Here is an 18,101-nt window from a genome sequence, read left to right as displayed (position 1 = left end):
TACCCACTGATTGGTGGTGATTGTGTGCCAAAAGTTGGTGAAGTGGCACAATCGACCGCCAACAAGTACAGATGGAAGAGGAGGTTGGCATATGCTCTCCAGGGAGGAGTCAAAACCCTGATGCTGGTCCCGGCTGAGGAGCAGGTTGTGTCTTCTGAGGTCGGGACCGCCTGGACTGACCTTTTTGATAAGGCTTAGAAGGGTGAACTCAGGAAGCCGGAAGATAATACCTTCTTGGTTTATAGGCCGGCCGCTTAGAGTCTTGCCTGAATGTCCTCTTGGAGGTGGACGCAGCGTTTCATGGTGGTCCTTTAGCTGTGCCACAGTCTCCTGGATTTTGTCTCCAAAGAGATTATCTCCAGCGCAGGGTAGGTCAGCTAACCTGTCCTGTACCTCTGGTCTGAGGTTGGAGGATTTCAACCAGGCCCACCTTATTGCACTAATTCCCGCTGCGGACACCCTAGAGGCAGTGTAAATATATTGTATGCAGCGCGGACCTCATGCTTACCAGCATCCAGGCTTTTCTGATCTAGAGCATTAAGGTCATCCTGGAATTGGTCAGGTAAAGATTCAGAGAAATCCTGTATCTTCTTAAAAAGGTTTTTGTTATACTGGGTCATGTACAACTGGTAGGAAGCAATGCGAGATATAAGCATTGAGCCATGAAAGACCTGTCTGCCAAAAGCATCTAGGGATTTCTGTTCCTTTCCTGAAGGTATGGAGGAATGAGGTTTGGAACGTCGTGCCTTTTTCTGGGCTGATTCCACAACCACAGAGTGATGATCCAGTTGTGATCTTTGAAACCCAGGAGCTGACTGCACAAGATAGATGGTATCTGTCTTACGGTTGACAGGTAGTACTGAACGTGGATGCTCCCAATTTCTCTTTAGCAGATCAATTAGGATTTCATGAATAGAAATTGACATGATTTCCTTAGGAGCATCAAGAAACTGGAGTACTTCCAGCATCTTGTGCCTTGAATCTTCTTCTGTCTGAAGCTGAAATGGAATTGTTTCAGACATTTATTTAATGAAGTTAATAAAGGACAGATCCTCTGGAGGAGAATGCTTTCTCTCTGCAGGAGGAGAGGGTTCTGAAGGCAGATCATCTGTATCCTGGGAAGTACCATCAGTCCAAGGATCACAAGGATCTTCAGAGGGGAGAAATGGCGTTAATCCCGAAGGGCCAGGCCTAGGCATCGGAGGTGGCACAGACGGCATCGATGGAACCGGCGACATCGATGGATGAGTCGGTGGCAGAATTCCAGACGGCGGTATGGGTATCGGTGTTTCTTCGTCTTCTGATGACACAGGTATCGGCATCGAAGGAAGAAGACATACCGGTGTCCTCGGTTCCAGTGGTGGAAGGGCAACGAGCAACGTATCCAGTCTACCCAGTAGCGGTGCGAGTGCCAATTCCTCGTGGAAGCCTGGGGTGTGGAACCCCGGCATCGGAGTAGGAGGCAGCACTGGCGTAGCCGGAGGGTCCACCGGTAAAAGTGGAATCGCGGCTCCCAGCACCGATGAAGGTGGGGAACGCATCGGTGACCCGGTCACAGAGGAGGATGGGGCCTTCTCTGGACAGGATTTGTCGGCTCTGTCGACGTCGATGCCGAGGGCTTGCCTGGATCAGCGGACTGAGCCTTCCGATGCAAGTGTCGACGCTTTTCACGATGTTCTCCTCGGTCCTTCTCCTGAGGCTATGAGGAAGAAGTCGACACCTTTGGAGTAGTCGATGCCGGTCGAGCAGCACCGGTGTCTCGCTGCTGGCGAGAGGTCGATGGCACCGGCTCAGATGAAGTCGAAACAGTCCATAGAGTCGGGAGTTTTGAATGAAAAAGAAACTCCATCTTCTCTAATTGGGCTTTACGGCCCTTTGGCGTCCTTTGGGCACATTTGGTGCAAGTTAGGGTATCATGGTTGAACCCCAAGCACAATACGCAAACTTTATGCAGGTCTGTGATGGACATTGTCCGAGGACAATCGGAGCACTGACGAAAACCCGACGCCATGGCTTTGACAAAAATTTAGCCACAGTGCGGTTGATGGCCGGTAGGCCCTGAAGAGAAAACTCGATGGGAATCGACCACAAATGAGGATAAAGCCTTACCTTTCGACCGCAGAGTACGGATATCGATAGGGGGATCCCTATGGGGTAGAATTTTTTGAAAAGTTTTAAAGAAGTTCCGTGAGGAAAATTCCTGTCAGGAATCTCAAGAGAGCTCCTTAACCCGCGTGGCTACTGCTGCGCGGAAAAAAAGATACTGAAGGGGGACCCCTGCTGGATGCAGGGTTAGTGCATTGCTGGGCATGCCCAGTAGGTGCCAGTCAAAGTTCTAGAAACTTTGACAAAAGTGTTCCGTGATTGGGCTCCATCCTGTGATGTCACCCACATGTGAGGACTACCATCCTGTTTGTCCTGTGAGAAAATTTAGAGATTGTAGACTGTCCGGAAATCTTCGGTAGTTAGTAATAGTTTCAATCTATGTAGGATACACAGTTTTGCATATCCTGCTGTGATTATTTTATTTATGTGTCTATTCATTGTAACATTTTCGTTTATCTGGATTTCTATGTCCCGGACTTGATCCAATGGCGTGATATTAAAATTACCAAAGTTTACAGACTGAGGATTTACTATGGAGGGGCTTCTCATTAACCAGATTACTTCAGTTTTTTTTGTGTTCAGAGTTAGTTTTAGATTAGTTTAGATTAGAGGTGATGTCCTGATGTGGATTGCAAACTATTTAATGTTAGGATTTGTGGATATAAGGGCCCTTAGACCGAGGTGAGAGAAGGTACTGCCCAGGGGAGGAGCCCCTGAGCCTCACTGTTGGAAGGTAAAGTCTCGGCTGCGGGCTGGTATACAGCAGAGGTAGAGAAGGAGAAGGAGAAGGAGAGGGTGACCCCAGAAGGCAGGCCATGGAGCGACAGCGCATTTGCTGACGTCAGACTCAGCTCGGAGACCTGGAGTCAGGCAATAGGTGCGGCACTACACGAGGAGTGGGGGATGCAAAGCGAAAGTACAGTCACTGAAGTTACACAGGGTCTGTAGAGATGGTACACGAAAGGGTTCCTCGGTGGGAGGTCACGGTAGTGGTCCGCAGAGCAGGGTACACTGGCTAGGGTTCCTCTAGCGATATCACAGCGTAGGTCCACAGAGCGGGGTAGACCTGGAGAGGGCTCCTCTAGCGATATCACGCCAATGGTCCGCGGAGCAAGGTACACCGGAGAGGATTCCTTTAGCGATATCACAGCTCAGGTCTGCAGAGCAGGGTAGACCCGGAGAGGGTTCCTCAAATGATATCACGGCAGTGGTCTGCAGAGCAGGGTACACTGGAGAGGATTCCAACGTAGATATCACAGCAGTGGTCCACAGCGTGGTCACTCACAGTGACTGAAGACAAGTAGTACTTCTGTTGAAAGCTCGGGAAGCGAGGCAGGCAGGAGTCTGGGTGAGAAGCCCTCCGAGGAGAGCATAGCTGAGAGACAAGGAAGGGCCCCCGAGGAGCGGGTACCCGATAGACTCACAGCATGGAAGCAGGAACCGGAACAAGCACTGAAGTGAGAGAAGGTGGATTCAGCAAGATGAACTCGTTGCCAAGTCGTCGGCTGTCTGGGCTGGCAAGCTTAAGTATCCAAGATGAGTGACATCATCTGAGGGTGACGCCCCGGAGGTTCCTGCCATGATGTGGTTAAAGCAAGCCCGCGCACACCTAAGGAACCCACAGAATAAGATGGCGGTCGGCGGCGTCCATGCTGCTCAGGTGGGCCCGGGAACGGAGGCAGGAAGGTCGGCGGTGACTGGCAGAGGCTGCGAGTTCGCCCAACGGAGCCAAAGCAGAGAAAAAGGAGGTGAGCAAGAGAGGTCGCAGCCATCTGCAATCGCAGAGCGTAACAGTTAAAAGACTTGAAACAGAAAGTAGGATTAAATGGTCTGTTTTCACAGTGGAAAGAGTGCTTCAGGGATCTATTCTTGGACCAGTGCTTTTTAACATATTTATAAATAAGCTGGAAAGAGGTAATGCAAGTGAGTTGATCAAATTTGCAGATGACACAAAATTATTCAGAGTAGTTAAATCAGAAGCGGATTGTGATAAATTGCAGGAGGACTTTCCAAGACTGGAAAATTGGTATCCAAATGGCAGAGGACATTTAACATGGACAAGTGCAAGGTGATGCATATAGGGAAAAATAACTAATGCTGCAGCTAACTGATGTTAGATTCCATTTTAGAAGTTACCATTCAGGAAAAAATTCTGGGTGTTAATTTTGATTGATTGAAATTATTGGCTCAATTTGCTGTGGCGGTAAAAAAGCAAACAGAATATGAGGAATTATTAGGGAGGGAATGGCAAATAAAACGGAGAATGTCATAATGCCTCTGTATCACTCAATGGTTAGACCGCACCTTGTATTCTGTGTGCAATTCTGGTCACCGCACCTAAAAAAAGATAGAGTTGCACTGGAGAAAGTACAGAGAAGGGTGACCAAAATGATAAAGGGCATGGAAAGACTCCCCTATGATATGCTAAAGGGATTAGGGCTGTTCAGCTTGGAGAAGAGATGGTTGAGGGGGGAGATATGATGGAGGTCTACAAATTATCGGGCCGATACTGAAAAAAGCGCGGGAGAGCTGGCGAGTGCCCGCTCTCCTGACGGGCGCACAGGCTAGTGTCCTGGGCGCGCGATTCAATATCGGCCCACATGCAAATGAGGGCCCGCGGTAAAAGGAGGCGCTAGGGATGCGCAGCGGCTGTCAGCGGGTTTGACAGCCGACGCACAATTTTACCGGCGTCTGTTCTTGAACCCACTGACAGCCACAGGTTCAGAAAACGTTCGCTAGCAAAATTGAGTGTCCATCTTCCAACCCGCGGGCAGATTTTTAATTTTTTTTTTTTAATTTTTGATTTTTGGGGCCTCCGACTTAATATCGCTATGATATTAAGTCGGAGGGTGTACAGAAAAGCAGTTTTTTCTGCTTTTCTGTACACTTTCCCGGTGCTGGCTGAAATTAAAATGTGCGGCTTCTCTGCAAATTTTGCTTTCTGTATCGCGCGGGAATGACTAATAGGCCCATCAACATGCATTTTCATGTTGCGGGCACTTTTAGTTTCGGGGGGGGGGGGGGGGGGGGGGGTTGGCCGCGCGTTTTCGACGCACTATTACCCCTTACCGTATAAGGGGTAAAAATAGCGCACTTACTGTATTGGCCCGTATGAAAGGACTCAAAACAGGTAAATATGAAACGGTTATTTACTCTTTCGGATAATACAAGAACTAGGGGGCATTCCATGAAGTTAGCAAGTAGCACATTTAAAACAAATTGGAGAAAAATCATTTTCATTCAACGCACAATTAAGCTCTGGAATTCGATGCCAGAGGATGTGGTTAAGGCAGCTAATGTAAATGAGTTTAAAAAAAGATTTGGATAAGTTCCTGGATAAGCCCACAAACTGTTGTTGTTAATCAATAGGGAACAGCCACTGTTTGTTGCTGGCATTAGTAGCATGGGATTTATTTAATATCTGGGTACTTGCCAGGTACTTGTGACTTGGATTGGCCACTGTTGGAGGCAGGATACTGGATTTGATAGACCCTTGGTCTGACCCAGTATGGCTTATCTTATGTTTTTACATGCATGCGCACAAACAATTAGATCAAATATAAAATGGACTCAAATATGACAACCCCTGCTTCAGAAAACATGCTAGGAAAATATGAACATGGTACTTTTTTTTTAATCTCCTCTCGCCTTCTTATGCTATGTCCTCCTTTGCCCTCCCCTTTTTATTTTCTTTCTCCCCCTCCAAACTTTCATGCCCTTTTTCTCTTCTCCCTTGTACTCACTGGCCACTGCTGCCCTCTCACCCAGCTCTGTGCAGACCACTCCTGTTTAATTTCCCCAGGCCTCCTCCTCCCTCTCTGTCACTGCCTCTTTGCTTCCACTTTGGATGGCGATCAGGTTACTGCAGCTGCAAACACTGTTCCCCCTAGCTGGTCCTAATCAGGTTGCTTTAGCCATTAACTGCATCTCACTTGCAATCACAATCTCCTTTATCCAACCCCAACCAGCCCACTGCATCTGCCACCACCTTCTCTCAAGAACTCCAACTGGGCCACTGCAACCACGGTGTCCTCCCAACTCAATCTCATACTGCTGCTGCCACTGTTGCCACTTCCCTACCTGACCCATATCTGCCACTGCATCCTCCTACCCTACCACTCCGCACCCAATCAATTACTATTAATTACTGCCATCATCTCCACTTCCCAGCCCTGCACTGGTCACTGCTGTAACCCCTGGTCCCCTAGACTGCAATTATAAGATCGGTAGGTATTTTGAAACACTATTTTAAAAATATAAACAAACTAAACCTCATCTTACTGAACCAATATGAAATGTGGATATATATACTTAGAAAAAAATGGCATATCAAACAAAAGACTCAAGTGTTCATTTGTTACTATGTTAAAGATTTCAAAACACTCATGCTACAAAATAATCACATACCTAGTAGTGTACTAGCAAAGCTTATAATATCAAAAAGACATTTTTATTCTAACACTGATAAAATTCAAAAAGGTGTAACTTGTCTAAAAACTTCTCTCGTCAAACACATTACGATTTCCCACTCCTTGGACAGTGTTAATAGAATCTTACATTTATAGAATCCATGACAATTGTAAGAATGACTTATAATACTGTTCTGGTTGTTATTAATCAAAATATCTACAATAATGTCCACATAAAAATTATTAAAGTTGTTTTTATGGGAATAAATCCTACTTATTAGGTCTTTCATAGAGTTAAATCCTATTGAATCCTCAGTTTTTTTTTTCATAAAGATCAGTCCTGCTCATTACTTATAGTAAGTCTTGCATAGAGGTCAAACCTGCTTATTCCTCAATGTGTTTCATAAAGATCAACCCTGCTCATTCCTTGACAAAGGCCTTTGTTTTGCCGAAAGCTGGCTTCATCAGGAGGAAGAGAACAAGATTTTTGGACACATACAAAATTTGCAAATAACATATTTCTGTCATGAATTCACATCTTTGTTGTTATTGTAGTGTGAACACTAGTTTCATATTCGACATTCTAGGCAAAGAAGTACTTCAAATAAAATGCTCATGTCATGAATTCACATTTTCAGTTATTGTGATTTTATTACTGGTTTCATATTAGAAATTCTAGACAAAAACTCAGCCTTCCTTCTTCATACTTTGAACATTCAAAACCCAAAATGAGGTACCTGTTGATGAGAGAAGTGTTTTATATATGTACATTGAGAGAGAGATATATATGTCAGTATAATGGATTACTGTGAAGCTCATACTTGACAGCAGTATTAAAGTATGTCGTTTTAGTTAAAAAAAACAAACCAAAAACCTCCCAGTTTAATAAGAAAGGAAACCATCCTGGTGAATGTCTTTACATAGTTATTTTTCCCAGTTCCTAATGACACTGGGAGCTGGTTAGATAAGGTCAACGACAAGGTAAGTGGCTCAGCAAGGTGTTTCCATAGGGACTAGCAGAAGACTGCTCTGTGCCATGATAGAGTGACACCAGCCTTTGATCAGAGGAAGCTGGAAAAACACACACACAGGACCCCTTTCATTGAGATGGAAAGGGTTCACTAAAGGACTACCACCAAGATTTAAAGCTGCTCATTTTACATTTCCACCTGACTGCTCCTCTCACAATAGCATCAGCACCTCAACATCAAGAACCTGCTGCATCACTAAAAAGAATACCTATTAAATTATATCTTTAACTTCATCAAAAGAAAGCAAAAAAAATTGTGGACAGAGATGATATGTACACAAGGCAAACAAAGAGAGAGGCAAGTGTCCAGGACAAATGTTAGCCCCTTCCTTAGTCGGTCACTGTCAAACCAATGCATAAGGAAAGCCCTGGATGCTTGCATCTTTAAAAGCTCATATCATCTCTATCAAACCACATTTTTGCTCTATATTAAATTAATTTTATTTTTGGCACGGTTTTCGATCTCTTTTTAAAGAAAGATATTCCTTCTCTAGATGTACAATATGACCTGATATTTTTGTATCTTGGGAAAGATTACATACTTTTCCTTCAAACAAAACTCTTCCAGATGTTTGCTGTGTGGCCCCAGATGAACCCACCACATCCCCGATCTTCATCCACTTCTTTTCACTGGAGCTCCATTGATAGGCTTCAATTTTCCCTTCAATCTTTACTAGTCGTGTCTGTCCTTCCCTCGTACCTGAGAACAAAAAATAAATGGTAGCAACAGGAAGCTACAAACATAAAATGATCAAGCTCCTACTCTTCAAGATCTTTAGAAGAAGGAAACAGAAGCTCCTTTAGAGAAGGAAAACAGAAGCTCCTTTAGAGAAGGAAAACAGAAGCTCCTTTAGAGAAGGAAAACAGAAGCTCTCAATGCACAAAGCAGATTTTTAAAAAAGTTGAGAGAAGTTATAAGAGACAAACCCTGCACATGAAAAGAAAATCCTTCCATACTTTCCAGCCAAATAGGAGGGATTTAGTTTACATACCAGTTAGAACTACCCAAAATATACTGAACAGTCAGATGTTCCATTCTTTCACATTCAAAACAGCTTTTCTTTATTAACCACAAAGTTACACAATGAATGAACAAAAACAAATATTTTAGTAATAGGAGAAACATTCATTTGTACTGTACAAGTCATCTACAGAACAAACTAAAACAGGTCCTGAAGTCCCATTCCAGAAGCCAAGTCACCTGAGTGCCTAAAATCTGGCAACTGCTGCCTAAAATTCAGAAAAGCAAAACACCATAAAAAGAAAACTACTAAAAATTGACAAAAGACAAAAAAGGAAAAATACAAAAAATCCAAACAAAAATAAGCAAGAGAGTAATAAACAAAAAACTGAAAAAGCACTGCTGCCTAAGTTTTCTAAATGTATTTTCATTCCTGCTCATTATCCAAGCCTAAAACAAGGCAAAGATTAGACCCAAATTAACAGTAAATTTCATCCGGGGAACACATAGATATGGCAAAATCCCAATCTAATTCAGCCACATGCAATCCATCAAATATCAACAGCCAGCATCAGTGTCCCAGGTTTTGTTCTCACACCCAGATCCCGCTCCTTGGGACCAACATAACCGCAAAGGTAGAGTTCACAGCCATTGCTCGATGGTAACACTTATCGGCTGACTCAAAAGAGCAGTTGCACCAGGTTTTGGAAGGAACTAAGATCCATGACTCTGAGTCAGAGGACCATTACTCCAGTAGCTGAGCTTCAAGTGGGGAATGGGAATGAGGAAAACCCCAGGATATGGGGTTTAAGCATTTCAGCATCAACTGATACTTTCCAATTGGGCTAAAAACCCAAAGCAGCTGGCTGGGCCAAAAAAAAAAAATCGAAACAAAACATGGAACATATTTCCTACCCAAGAAGGGTCATATTTTCATAAGGCTAAAGATTTGCTTATTTTTGTGAGGTTATTCATTTATTTACATACATGTTATGTAACTTAGATGCACTTACCAGGATCATCTAGGTGTTCTTTTCCAGGAAGCTCATCCAAGTTAATATCTCCTAAGTCCCCAGTTTTTGGGTCAATGGTTGCTTCGGAAACTTCCTCCTCAAAGGCCTTCAGTTCCTGGTCACTTGCCCTCCGTTCTAGAGACTCCGTGAACACCCGGATCATGCCATCACTGAACAAAAAACACACAAGTATACCAGGTGACAATCAGATACAAGCTAAGAAAAATTCTCAATTTATGAAGTAAATACTATTTTGTTGGTTGGAAAAATTGCCATTAACCATATGAACTACTTCGTAATTAGCTCACTATGATATTAACAAAGTAGACATCATCATGCAAACACCAGTTTGCCTACAGCTTGCCTAGTTTTCCCTGCCCACACCGCCTTTGCTAAGGATATCACATATCTGTTAGTCATACAAGTTTAACTACCTGCAAGAGATCATGCCTAATTCAAGTTGATTTTGTCTTTTTTTGGGGAGGGGGGGCTCTTTACATTCTGGTTACATAGATGTGCATATAAGTTCTCATATCTAAACCAACACTCAGGCATACATTTTTTTTAACCCAACCTCTCTTCTCCTCTGTTCTTACCAGTGTCCTTTATCTGTCCTATGGTAAAATCAGATTTTCTGTTGATAAGCAGGCTGCATTAGCCATGCTGTCTGGGTGACATCATCCGACGGCAATCAGGCAGACTCTCTCTCTCTCCAAAAGATAAGAGCTTTGCTCTGCTGCATGTCATTGGTCTCCTCAGTCTTCATTATTCTGCACTCATGCACGGACATTTTTCTCTCCTCATCGCGTCTCCTCAATCTTGGAGGCTCAAGGAACAAAACGTTGCAGTGCAGCCTTGTCGATGACGTTGGATTCTCAGGCTGCTGCGAAGCGGTTTTATCATCAATATCGTAAACCTTACTATTATCAGAGGAAGCTGTTCAAGCAGTTTCAGCAATTCAGGTCTCAAACATATCAGCAGTTTCAGCAATCTCGCCCTCAGTCCCAACCTGCTCAGCCTAGAGGTCGTCAGAAAGACCGCAAACAGCAGAAACTCTCACAACCATCAATCCTGAAATCCCCTCAGTCTTTTTGAAGACAGGCCAGCCACAGCCTCACTTGCCAGTGAGAGGCAGGATATGCCATTTTTCCTTGGAATGGAGTCAAATCAAGTCTGATCAGTGGGTACTGAGGATAGTCTGTGAGGGTTATCTGAATTTCAGGATCAAGCCTTCACTTCCCCATCATGCCGGCCCTTTGAAAGATGCTTCTCAACTACCTTAACTGAAACAAGAGATCCAGACCTTGCTCCAACAGGAGGCCATCCAACCGGTAACAAAACACCAAATCAATACCGGTTACTATTCCCAGTACTTTCTTATTCTAAAATGCTCGGAGGACTCACACTCATTCTAGAACTACGATTCCTCAAACACCTTCAGAAGGAGTAGTTCAAGATGACTTCCCTCAAGTTGATCCTACCATTCATTCGAAAGAGCGACTGGATGTGTTCTTTGGATGTCAAAGATGCCTACACTCATAGTCCAATACACCCTTCCTGCTGGCGATTCCTGTGCTTCCAGGTAGCTTCGGAGCACTACCAGTACAAAGTCCTTCCCTTTGGACTTTCCTCAGCTCCCAGAGTTTTCACCAAATGTTTGGCTGTGGCAGTGGCTCATCTAAAACCCCAGGGAATCTGGCTTTTCCCCTATCTGGAAGATTGGCTGATAGTCTCCCCCAACCAGATATCCCTACAAGCATATCTGCAAATGATGATCACTTGCATGGAATCTCTAGGATTTCTCCTCAACTACGAGAAATTGAAACTCTAACTGACCCAGATACTGCAATTCATAGGAGCCAGAATAGACTCCATTCAGTCTTGCGCCTTTCTTCCGGAAGAGAGAGTCGTGAGGATCCATCACCTGGATATGGAATTACTCCACAGATCATTAGTCACAGTGTGCCAGGTGCTTGTGTCTGGGACACATGGCAGAAACCATTCATGTAGTATCTCACACTTGACTACATATACAGCACCTTCAATGGGGCTCGAAGTCTCAATGGACCCAATACTGCCAACTAATAAGCAAAAAGTAAACTTGTCGGACTCCATGCGAAAAGACATTCACTGGTGCTTAGAACTGGGGGTACTAGCGATAGAATCCCCTCTTTGGGAGCCCCCCCCCCACCGTCTTGTCCTCATCACAGATGTATCCACTTAAGGTTGGGGGGCTTATCTTCTTCACTACATGACACAAGATTGATGGTCAGTGGAGGAACAGTCCTTTCAGATCAACCTGCTAGAAATCAGAGCCATGTGATACGTTCTAAGGGCCTTCACTCATCTATTGCTAGGCCACCCCCTTATGATTCACACGGACAATCAGGTGCCCATGTTCTTCGTGAATAAGCAAGGAGGCTCGGGCTCCTGGCTTCTCTGCAGAGAGGCAGTTTGGATATGGGAGTGGGCCATCGAAAACTCGATGACCCTGCATGCAAAGTATCTACCCAGAGTGACAAACACATTGGCAGACAGCCTAAGCAGGGTTTTCCACCCTCACAAATGGTCCCTCAATCAATCTGTGGCCAACAGAATCTTCCTACAATGGGGTCACCCTTGGTTAGAGCTTTTTGCAACCGAACAAGGTAACGCAATTCTGCTCTGTCTATCCCAGCTGCCTCAGAGAGGTGCAGGATGCCTTTCTCCTGTTTTGGGCGAGGGGTCTTCTATATGCCTTTCCCCCAATTCCTCTCATCTCAAGAACAGTTCAGAAGATGATCCGGGACAACGCATGAAAGATACTCAGTGCTGGTGTGGCTGTGACAACCATGGTATGCATATCTGGTGCAGTATTCCGAAAGCCATCCAATATATTTCGGTCAGGACCCAGATCTAACAAAAGACAAGGAATCCCTTATCCACCCTCTCCATTCTTCCCTCTGCCTAATGGCCTGGACGTTGAATGCAAAATCTTGCAAGGCTCAGTTCTCTCAATGGATTATCATAGTGGCAAGGAAACAGTCAACAAACAAAATTATTCCTTCAAGTGGAAGTGAAATGGTGTCAATGGATTAGCTCCTTTTCATTGTCGCCCAATGAAATTCTCAGTTATCTGCTCCATCCCTCACAATCTGGCCTGGGGACGTCATCCATAAGGGTTCAAGTGCTAGAGCTGCTTACCAAAAAAGGGATAGGGATTCCTCTCTTGCTTCTCATCCATTGATATCTCGATTTATGAGAGGCCTTTTTCACCTTCATCCTCCCGTCAAAAATCCTCCAGTGCCCTGGGATTTGAACGTGGTCTTGACAGCTCTAATGAAAGATCCCTTTGAATACTGCAGTCAGCCGCTTTGAAATTCCTCATGTGGAAGGTGATTCTTCTCGTGGCTATCACCTCAGCTCGACGAGTGAGTGAACTTCAGGCCTTGGGTGCACTTCTCACTTACTTGCAGTTTTATCATGACAAGGAAGTACTCAGGATACATTCTAAATTCCTCCCAGAGGTAGTGTCAGCTTTTCACATCAATCAAGCCATATCACTCCCTATCTTCTTTCCCAAACCACATAATAGTCGAGAAAGATTATTACATTCTTTGAACTGCAAGACAGTATTGGCTTACTATAAACAAAGAACGCAGTTTCACTGGCACTCATTACAGTTGTTGTCTCATTTAATCCTAATACACTGGGAGTAGCAGTCTCCAAGAGGACAATGTCCAACTGGATAACAGATTACATTCAGTTCTGCCACAAGTCAACACATTCACCATTGTCAGAAACAGTCAAGGCGCATCAGGTGCGAGCCACAGCGATCTCAGTAGCACATCTTCGGAATGTGCCAATTGAAGACATTTGTAAAGCAGCTACATGGTCACTTCCTCACTACTGCCTAGACCAACTAGCAGGTTCAGATAGCGTCTTAGGGCAGGCTGTTCTGTCAAGTGTGGTTAACCAGAAAGACATGTCCACCAAAGGAGTGGGTTAAAAAAAAAACAAAAACCCCAAACAGAGAAAAGAAGAACGGGAAGGGTGAGAAGGGTAGATGAAGTTGTTTGAACCCTTGTCCTTTCACCCTTCCATTCAAGTTTTCTTTTTTTATTGTAACCCAAAGCTTGGATCTCCCTGAAAGCACAGCTAATTATGCCTGCTTATCGATGGAAAAAAGCAAGTTTGCCTACCGTAAACAGTATTCTCCATAGATAGCAGGATGAATTAGCCATGCGTACCCTCCCTCTTCCCTGGACATGCCTTTCTAATCCTTCTAGACCATGGCGCTGCTGTCTTGCTTTACTAGTGTCTGAGGAGCCCGATACTACATAGGCGCAGCAGAGCAAAGCTCTAACTTTTGAGAGAGAGAGCGCGAGAGCGAGAACGCATGAGCACCCTTGGATGACATCACCCAGACAGCATGGCTAATTCATCCTATCTACTGAAAACACCGTTTACGGTGAGCAAACTTGCTTTTTCTTACCTGCTAATTTCTTTCCTTGAGTCCTACCAGACCAGTCCATTTGCATGTTTTTCCCCCCTACCAGCAGATGGAGAAAGAGAATGAAAACTTTGCTGGAAGCAGTCTAATAAGGAACTGTGCAACCTGCAGCCTTTTAGTATTATCTTCCCAAAGCAAGCCCTCTCTGTGAACAGGGATAAACCAGAAAAAAAATCTACAAACACTCTATGAACCATTCAAACAGTCGAATCCCATTACCAAAAGGGTCTTAAAACCAAGATAGTACCAGAAAACATATTTTATTCTACCAGAATATAAACACAGACAAGCAGGCTTCTGGACTGGTCTGGTAGGACTCAAGGAAAGAAAATTAGTAGGTAAGAAACCTACATTTTTACTTCCTTATCATCCTTACCAGACCAATCCAGATGCATGAGATGTACCCAAGCCATCCCTAAACTGGGAGGGACCTTGAAAGCCCTGCTCGCAAAAAGCTTGCCACAAAAGAGGCTGCCTGCGTCCCAAGCCTGAACATCCAGACAAAAATGTCTAGAAAAGGAAAGCAACAAGGACCAAGTAGCAGCCTACAAATTTCGTGTAGTGACACAAATTGATACTTCATCCATGTCGTCATCTAGCGATAACAGAAGCCACCTGTCCTTTCAATAGCATAAATAAATGATCCAACATGTGGAAATAATTTATCTTCAAATACCTCAACCACGTCCTTCGCGCATCCAGAATGTGGAGCTCTGCAGAACAATTTCCAGAACTTGACCTTCTAAAAACCGGTAATTCCACAGATTGCTCCACATGAAAAGCAGAAACCACCTTTGGTAAGAAAGAGGGTACTGTGCGAATCTACACCCCTTGTGCCGAGATCCTTAAAAAGTGATCCCTGCATTACAAGACCTATAGTTCTGAGACACATCTAGCTGAATAAATTGCTACTAGAAGTCTTCAATGTAAGGTCCTTTAGTGACATCATCTTAATGATTTCAAACTGCGCCATTTCCAAGGCTTTCAATACCAAATTAAGATTCCAGCTGGGGACCAACCTTCTAAACAGAGACAACACCGGTTTAAACTCCTTTCACGAATGTAAACATCTGGGTGAGCCGCTAAGGAACATAATCAAATGTTTCCCCTATAATAAGATAACATTGCAACATGTATTTTGAGTGAATTCAAGGCAAGATCTCTTCGCAGACCCTTCTGCAAAAAGGAAAGAATATCTGAAATGGATGCCTGCAACTAAAACACCCGCCTTTTTACACCAGATCTAAAAATCTTCCAAACGCAGATATACAGTAAGTCAATAACGTCAACTATTTTCTCGCCTGAAACAATGCGGAAACCATTTCTTCAAAGTAACTCTTGCTCTTTAGCCATATTCTATCAAAAGCCAGGCAGTGAGACAAAAGTGGTTCTGCTGTTTGCAGACCATCAGCCCATGATGCAAAAACTCTTGCACTTTGTTAAAACTCAAGAGCTCCCAAAACATGAGTCGCACCAGCTTTGCAAATTGTGGCCTCCTGGATCACTCTACAGCTACGAGGATTACAAATCCTTGATGTTGCTGATGATTGAAGTCCTTAAAGTTCCTGAAAAGGCACTCCCTTTAACATTAAGAGTTTATTATATACCCCTTTTCAAGAGAAAGTATTCTTCTGATCAGAAAGGGGTTCAAGTTCTGACTCCAATAGTGCCTTCACAATTGAATCTTACAGATATCTTTGAAACCACTCAGAAGGATTCTATTACTCCTGCCACATTAGTGGTTTAATTTCTTCTTGAAGCTGATAAGGAATGGACATTAAGGATGTATTTTCGTCAGCATTTAGAAACTTCTATGGATTATAAAGTCAGTATTTTTCCAGATTTGTCCAGAATAATTCAGAAAAGAAGGGAACAATTTCTATTGTTAAGAGCTAGGGTTAGCGAGATAGGTGCCTTATTTTTGCTTAAATTTCCATGTATAGTTAAATACCAAGGTCTTTCTTAAATTTTCTTTCAGCCAAATCAGCTTTCTTCTTTTCTTTTAGATAAAATTACACCTGTTACTAGCTCTTCTCCAATTGTAAGTGAGTGGTATTTCTGGCATTTAGGTCCATACAATGCAATGTATCATTACTCCATACAGCAGTTCCTTTTCCTTTCTGAATTATCAGAATATAATTATACCTGAGGTAGAGGTATTGGATCCTATGTTGAGGACAGCGTTTAGAACAGAGATATTGTTTATTTTTTCTTAATATCGTTTGAATTATAATCTTCTGACTGAATTTGTATCTCTAATTTCAAATCAAGATGCATAATTTCTTGAAAATATTTGTTAAACTCAATAAACATTAAAGAAAAAAGAAAAAGAAAAGGATCATCGACAAACAGAGTGGGGGATCCGAACAACCACACCAGTTCCAGCGACTACAGGTTTGGCACCTCTACCGTCTCCTGGAGATAGTTAAGTACTGAAAGGCAAGTGGCACAGTCCCTTATTAGACTGCTTCCAGCAGAGCTTTCGTTCTCTGTATCCATCTGCTGGTAGGGGAGAAAGCAGAGTTACTTATCTTTAACTGGTGTTCTCTGATGTCAGCAGGATGGCAGTCCTCGTACATGGATAACATCATCCAATGAAGCCTGCCACGGAACTTTAATCTAAAATTTTCTAGAGCTTTCAGCATGCTCTACTGAACATATGCAGCTATAGTCACCTTCCTGTCCCCTAGGCAGAACCCCTCAGACCATGAGAAACAAACTCCCAGGGGAGGCGGAAGGGAATTCTGAATACTGACATCCTGCTGTCTTCGGAGAACACCTATTACAAGTAAGCAACTCAGCTTTCTCCGAGGTCAAGCAGGATGGCATTACTTATGGATCTCAAGCTACAGACTGCTCAAAAACAAGAAAAAAAGCAGGGAAACCCCTTAGCATGGAAGGCCCTGTGGGGATAGGGAAATACCTACAGTACCTGAATGTAAACCGATGTGATATCTCAGATCGAATGTCGGTATATAAAAATAATAAATAAAAATAAAAAAAAATAAAAAATATTGTTTGTGAGGCAGCCGACCCATAATGGGCTCTAGGAGAGAAAAGAGTTGAACGGATTCTACACCTCAAAGATACCCACAGAACAGAGACAAAATCCCTGATGCACAGCATAGGCTCTTAAGGCAAGGGTGCAATGGGAACTCATGGCGAAAGGTCCATTTTGCCCTCAAGAAGTAATGCAGTCAGAGATTCTATATGCTAATTCTGATAAGCCCCAGTAAGCCTAAGTCCTCCTTTACAGGAAAGGGCACAAATCATCAACCAAGATAAAGAGCTCTTGGACAAAGACCATATAGATTTTTTTTGTGTCACAAGACAAAACTAGGGCTTCAGAAAGAAAACTACAGTTCACTAGTATCTGAAGAAGAAGAAGAAGTTTACATAGTTACACCTAATGTTTGGCCAATAGGAGCGGGCATAGAATCTAAGCACTTGCTTGGAAGAAGATGCAGCAAAAAGCATTAGGTTCTGTGACAGACCCCACCTGCTGAATGACTACAAGAAAAGATCTGATCTCCCAAGTGAGATGGTGGAAAGAAGCGTGCCAAGACATGAAAGGGCTACCCCTGTAATGGGAACACCACGCCAAGACCTCGAGCATGGATAAGGAGCTGTCAAGCTCACCCAGGCTTGACACTACCATAACAGGCAGATCCATCCAACTGAAAGGAAGCCCAGGTGAAAGGGAAACACCTTGGCCAGTGAACGCACAAAAGCCCAACAGTTGTATCTGTCCCTGAAGTTACATGATAAGACACACCAAATCGTACCATGGCTTCTCCCTTGAAATTCCTATGGAAAGTCAGAAGAAGAGAAATATACAAGAAGATAGACCTTGCGGCTGCAAGTTTATAAAGAAATAGCCTCTAGGCTATAGAAATCAATGTTGGGCAACACCTCAACCATACTAACCCTCTGCTGATCCTGTCAGGGAGTTACTTCCGAGGCTGACTCCCCATAGGGCACATCTTTCTCAGCAGACAGGAGCAACATGCACTGAGAGACAGGAGCAAGAACTTTCTGAGGAAGAAGTCTTGAAACCTCTCTGCTGAGAGCACAAAAACAGGAATGTTAT

The 18,101-nt window shown here is 43.7% G+C and overlaps 1 protein-coding gene across 2 annotated transcripts in view; it reads right to left on the bottom strand.

Annotated features, from left to right (window-relative positions):
• The window catches only part of PLAA (phospholipase A2 activating protein), a 207,651-nt gene that overhangs the window by 92,236 nt on the left and 97,314 nt on the right, over positions 1 to 18,101 (bottom strand). For both annotated transcript variants that reach the window (XM_029606392.1, XM_029606383.1), the window contains exons 7-8: positions 9,520 to 9,689; positions 8,088 to 8,245 (exon numbers count right to left, since the gene is read on the bottom strand). In XM_029606392.1, the coding sequence (XP_029462252.1) occupies positions 8,088 to 8,245; positions 9,520 to 9,689 (328 nt within the window). The remainder of the gene's footprint in view (positions 1 to 8,087; positions 8,246 to 9,519; positions 9,690 to 18,101) is intronic.

The sequence above is a fragment of the Rhinatrema bivittatum genome, chromosome 1 (assembly GCF_901001135.1).
Source record: "Rhinatrema bivittatum chromosome 1, aRhiBiv1.1, whole genome shotgun sequence".
Classification (NCBI taxonomy): Eukaryota; Metazoa; Chordata; class Amphibia; order Gymnophiona; family Rhinatrematidae; genus Rhinatrema; species Rhinatrema bivittatum.
The sequence above is the reverse complement of the archived record's forward strand: the minus strand, read 5'-3'. Positions and strand labels throughout refer to the sequence as shown.